This window comes from Centruroides sculpturatus, unplaced genomic scaffold, assembly GCF_000671375.1.
Source record: "Centruroides sculpturatus isolate CEXI.00-Female unplaced genomic scaffold, Cexi_2.0 scaffold2668, whole genome shotgun sequence".
Taxonomy (NCBI): Eukaryota; Metazoa; Arthropoda; class Arachnida; order Scorpiones; family Buthidae; genus Centruroides; species Centruroides sculpturatus.
In genome coordinates, this window is record NW_019389075.1 from 1 (window position 1) to 6,284 (window position 6,284).

The window sequence follows — 6,284 nt, forward strand, 5'->3', positions numbered from 1 at the left end:
GTTAAATTTAACTTTGTATTTCATTTTAACTATTGTAAGATGTTTGTTTAATTAAGGAAACAATTTTAAATTTTATTAAAACTGTTTTTGACATAACTTGAAATCCATCTTCAGACTAACAATAAATAATATATAATTGGTATGAAGAAATAATAATATAATGTTATGGTAACATTCTATAATTTAAATGAATGTTTGATTCTCCTAATTATGCATTCTATTTACTGTATTTTTCTATGTATATGTTACCGCTAAAGCTCGAAATCCGTTAATGTGCGCATTACCTAGCTAATCTGCAGATTAACTAGGGTGATCCGTTAAAGCTGTGAAAATTATTCCATTTCTCAAATTACCTAGGTAATGTTCAGATTATCTAGGTAATCTGCAAATTACCTACTAGGCACTCGGTAAAGTGAAAATAAGATTTTTGCTGGAACAACAGCAACGTTTCTGTACGCTTAAATTAACATAATGTTATTTATTTAATTTTCAATATCTAAAGAATCAAGTTAATACAATCAACAAATTAGTTGATTGAATCAATCATCAATCAATTAAAAAAACTTTAATACAAAAATCAAACGGTTTAAAATATTACTACAATTAGGGAAATGAATTTGCAAAACATATGATAAAATTGTACTTACTTATTAGTGCAATCTAAAGATTGGTGACACTTTGAATTACGTAGCAATTGGTTTTTGCGACAAGCACGCCTATTTGTGGTACATTTAGATTTGCAGTCACATTTTCTGAAACCCTGCCCAGTACCAAGGGATTGTTTTATTGCTGTTTGACGTAAAGATATTTCTACAGCAGGGACATCCATCTTCTTTCGTTAAAAATCTCTCTTTGCAAACACTGAATTCAGATTTTGCATACAATTGTTTTAAAATACCTGTTTTAGTATCAAGTTTATAAAAGCCATCCTCTGTTTTACTAAGAACCACAGCTAAAATTGAACGTGCATCAGTTTTTGCTCTGTCTTCTTCGGGTACTTTAATTCTCACAGCGAAACCTTCATCGACGTTTGGGTGCTTTGCATTAGAAACTGCTAACATTTTCTTTGCTTGCTTTTCTAAACATTTCTTGGCTTCATCACGCTGTATTTTCTGATCCATATTCTTTTTACAGATGATGCACAATACATTCTTACCATACCCTTCCTCTTTAGGATCTACTTCACCACAAACTGCGTGAACAAACATATTACACGATTTACACTTGTGAGCACTTGATGCTGCTTTTGAGCAAACAATACAGACTATGTCTTGTATAGTGCTCTTTACAGGCTCCGTACGAAACTGTGATGGCGATTCTGCTGAAGTTGAGAGTAACTCAGTGATGACTTCTTCAACTTGCAGAGGCGATTCCTTGGAGGTGCAGGGTAACTGAATATTCTTCGTGACTGCATCATCAATCAACGGTATAGAAGGCAGTTTAAGATTACTATCGGTAAATTCTTGTATTTCTATAGGTGATTCTGTAGAAGCGGGGGATAACGGAATGTCCTCTTGAGTAAGATTTGACTGTGATCTCATAATCACAGTCTCTTGTGAATCTTCTAATTTTTCAAGGTCTTCTTCAGTTTTTATCGAATGTCAAACAATTCTCCGGCATGGACAAACTTTTTCAAACCTTTCTCGCGCATCTGACAACGGCTCAATGAGTTTTTCACAGCCTCGTACAGTCAACACATCACACCTTTGAATTATTTGATAATCTCGAGATGATTCTTTCTTCTTGGAAACTTTTATTTGCTTTACATCTTCAATTATGGAATCATACTTTGGTTTGTTATTAAAACACTACGTATTATATTTTAAATCTTCGCTAAAGAGGTTTGCGAAGAATCTTTTCTTGATTTTACTCACCAATTCGGTGCTTGCTTGCATTCTAGGATTTAAATTTATCTACGTAAAAAGAAGGAGTGGGGAAAGGAAGTGAAAGAAACAAACTTTTGAACTTTAACGATACGGAAGCCGTTAATGTGCAGATTACCTAGATACTCTGCAAATTACCTAGGTAATTTGAGAAATTGAACAATTTTCGCAGCTTTAACGGATCACCCTAGTTAATCTGCAGATTAGCTAGGTAACATATACACAAATATTGTGTATAGTGAACTCTTGTATAACATACTCCCCTATAACACAAATTCATGTAATGAGACACAGAAATTGATTAGTACTCTTACAAAATTTGAATTTTGTCATTCATAGGTATGTTTTCTTCTTCAACTTCTATGCCTAGGTTTAAATTTACATAAAATCATCTGATAATGCAGGTCTCGATAACATGATTTCCTGCATTGTGGAACATATCCTCCCACGTTCGAACTCCACTCTAAATGTCATTGTAACTAAAGCCATATGAAGTTCACATTACAGTCGATCCCCCTATAACGTGCGTTCCTATAACGACAATTCCTATAACGTAGCGAAAAAATTGTAACAACATTCATATAAAGTACCTCCTATAACGTCGTTTCGCGACAAGATTGATAGAATCTGGACCAATAGTGGATGAGCAGCCGAACTACTTTCCTCCGACCATGCGCCACGCTACGGAGCGGTAAAATGAAGTTNGGATGCATCTGTTTAATGAATTTAACTGTCTTGTAGTTAGATATATTTCTTATTATTGAAATATTTTTATGTAAAGTGATTGGTAACTGCAACAGAATATCAAATTTAACTTAAAAGTTAAATATATTTAATAACTGTAAACTTTCATATTTATTTGTGGAATTTTTCAAAATATATTTTTGTAATTAATAAAATACGATTAAGTTATTTACTATAAAAAATTTAATCTTAATATGAAAACTCAGTGTCTTATAATATTTTATATATATAGTGTACTAAATATCAGAATAGGATTTCAAAATTAATTCCTCAAGTAGAACAACTCTTAAAAGAAGGATCTCTTACGGAAGAAATTGTTCTCGATAATGTACCAAAATTAATGAACATTGTTCGTGAATGCAATGTCACATTGCGTTGGATGTTGTTGCATACCTCCGTATTATCACCAAGTATGTTGTTTTCTTTTCTTAATTTATTATGTTAACTTTAGCATGTGATGTGATGTTTTAAAATATTTCAAATTAACGTTTTATAATTTGGAAATAAATTATTTTAATATATTAATAATACAAATACATTATAAAAAATACAATTCTTTCCCGAAAAAATATCTGTAGTGATACCTTTACCATATATCAAATGTAAATTTTTTATATTTGAATAGGTCATAAAATTAAAAATTTTCTGTAGCGGAAACAAAATTACAAATACTAAAATGTTGAATTTCATAATACAGTAATATGCGATGATTATTTCATTTATTAAATATATTTATTTATTAATAATTATCTTAATTTCAACATGCCTTTAAGATTAAGAATATAAACATTACTTAAAATACAAGAAGTCATATTTCAAGATTCATTTCTTCCATTATCATGCAGATAATTACTTGATATGTTTGATTTTATTATTCAATTATTATTATTAAAGCATTTGATTGATGAAGTCTGCCATAAAATGTATAAGGGAATGTTCACTTATTAAGAGAAAATTATTTGTAAATTCTGGCTCCATAGATACAAAAGAACAATCTTTCAAATCAACTAGATCATTAATATTAAGAATAACTTTTAAAAAAAAATCAATTTTATTGACTAAACATCTTAAATAATGTGTTCCTTTGTTGACAGGTGCTGAGAATAATAAACGATGTAGGCAATTAAGAGATCAAGTTTTAACCGACAGTAAATATAAGCCACTCCAAGTTTTCCAGTTGTTACTATATACAGCTCAGTTTGAATTAAAAATAAAAGAGGTTAGTTTCTTTAAAATATTTACAAAAAATACAGTTTTATAATCTAAAATATTTTATGTTTTAGATGTTCAAACAACTGTTAACTGAAAAACATGAAAAATGGATGAATTATCAAAAAGAAGGGATGGAAAGAATGACTGAATTAACTGATGTATTTTCTGGAATGAAGCCTTTAACTCGAATAGAGAAAAATGGTAAAAATATTAAGTTTTTTTCAATAAATAAAACATTATAAAAATGAATTTTACACATTCTTAAAAATAAAATTTCATAGAAAATCTTCAAGCTTGGTTTAAAGAAATGTCTAAACAAATCGAATCTTTGAGTTATAGTGATGCAACTGTTACGGGAAGGAAAATAGTTCAGTTAATTCAAGCATTGGAAGAGGTATATAATAAATTTTTTCATTTATAGTTAATAAAATAAGGTTGGAATTGTATATAGTTCTCACCAGTTTTCTTATAAAATAATATATTTTTAATAATTGTATTACTTAGGTTCAAGAATTTCATCAACTTGAAAGCAATTTACAAGTCTGTCAGTTTCTAGCTGATACAAGAAAATTTTTGCATCAAATGCTCAGAACAATAAATATTAAAGAAGAAGTGTTGATAACTCTTCAAATAGTTGCTGACTTATCATATGCTTGGGAAATTATTGATAGGTAAAATAATCGAGAAATTTTGTTTGAATTATTAAATCAATTTATATATGATTCTTCTTTAAATAGTTACACCAGTTACATGCAACAAGGTTTGAAGAGAGATCCTTCTCTTGCAATAAAGTTAAGAGCTACATTTTTAAAGGTTTGATTGATTACTTACACTAAATTTAAGATGAAATAGAACTTAATGTAATATTTATTAAACTAACCATCAATGAAGTAAAGGTTCAAAAATAGTTTTTATACAAGAAATAAAATGCTGTCTCTTGAATAAGTTGGTAAAATTCAAGTGCATTACAACAGNGGTTGGAATTGTATATAGTTCTCACCAGTTTTCTTATAAAATAATATATTTTTGATAATTGTATTACTTAGGTTCAAGAATTTCATCAACTTGAAAGCAATTTACAAGTCTGTCAGTTTCTAGCTGATACAAGAAAATTTTTGCATCAAATGCTCAGAACAATAAATATTAAAGAAGAAGTGTTGATAACTCTTCAAATAGTTGCTGACTTATCATATGCTTGGGAAATTATTGATAGGTAAAATAATCGAGAAATTTTGTTTGAATTATTAAATCAATTTATATATGATTCTTCTTTAAATAGTTACACCAGTTACATGCAACAAGGTTTGAAGAGAGATCCTTCTCTTGCAATAAAGTTAAGAGCTACATTTTTAAAGGTTTGATTGATTACTTACACTAAATTTAAGATGAAATAGAACTTAATGTAATATTTATTAAACTAACCATCAATGAAGTAAAGGTTCAAAAATAGTTTTTATACAAGAAATAAAATGCTGTCTCTTGAATAAGTTGGTAAAATTCAAGTGCATTACAACAGAGATGAATTTAAAGGATGAGAGTTCAATTTTAATTCAAATTTTTGTTATAATGCATTTTGTTCTATTATAATTTTTCTTATGTTTTCAATTATTTACCTTTCAGTTAGCATCGGCGCTAGATTTGCCTTTAATGCGTATCAATCAGGCATCTAGTCCAGATTTGATGTCAGTTTCACAATATTATTCAAATGAACTAGTGGCTTATGTTCGTAAAGTCTTGCACATCATTCCCGAAACAATGTTTGAACTATTAGCTCGGATAATAGAATTGCAAACTAACCATATTAAAGAAGTACCGACTAGATTAATGAAGGATCAGTTAAAGTCATACGCTCAACTCGAAGAACGCTATGAGGTTGGTTTTTTTTCCTTTTTCAATATAAAATATTGTAGATGTCCACTTTACAAACTATTAGTTTTATGATATAAATTTCCTTACTTCTCTTAATATTTCAAAATAGTATTTAAATTACAACAAAGCTATGGTAAACTACAGTTAATTGTTTTCCAAACATCAATTAAGTCATAGACGTGGGGAATTTACTTTAAAAATAAACTTAAAATTATTAATTAATTAGATGATGATTTTACTTCTAAATAATTACTTCTATACTAGTTTTATATAACCAAGTTTTTTTAATAACAATAAAATAATATATAAATATAAAACTACTTAGGTTGCAAAACATACACATTCAATATCAGTATTTACTGAAGGAATATTAATGATGAAATGTACTCTTGTTGGCATTATTCAAATTGATCCAAAGCAGTTATTAGAAGATGGTATAAGAAAAGAATTAGTTAAACGTGTTGCAAGTGCTTTAAATAATCGTCTCGTATTCAATTCGAAAGCCAAGGTATGACTTTTTGCATTTATTAATTTTGTAATTATAATAATAATAATAATAATAATAATAATAATAAT

At 28.5% G+C, this 6,284-nt stretch overlaps 1 protein-coding gene across 1 annotated transcript in view; it reads left to right on the forward strand.

Moving 5' to 3' along the window:
• Nucleotides 1–2,859: 2,859 nt before the first annotated feature.
• LOC111617156 (WASH complex subunit 5-like) overlaps nt 2,860–6,284 on the forward strand; it is a gene marked incomplete at its 5' end in the record, with an annotated part of 7,453 nt that continues 4,028 nt past the window's right edge. Inside the window, 8 exons of the mRNA XM_023358481.1 lie at nt 2,860–3,037; nt 3,722–3,846; nt 3,911–4,040; nt 4,121–4,233; nt 4,344–4,510; nt 4,577–4,652; nt 5,460–5,711; nt 6,034–6,216. Coding sequence (XP_023214249.1) covers nt 2,860–3,037; nt 3,722–3,846; nt 3,911–4,040; nt 4,121–4,233; nt 4,344–4,510; nt 4,577–4,652; nt 5,460–5,711; nt 6,034–6,216 — 1,224 coding nt within the window. The remainder of the gene's footprint in view (nt 3,038–3,721; nt 3,847–3,910; nt 4,041–4,120; nt 4,234–4,343; nt 4,511–4,576; nt 4,653–5,459; nt 5,712–6,033; nt 6,217–6,284) is intronic.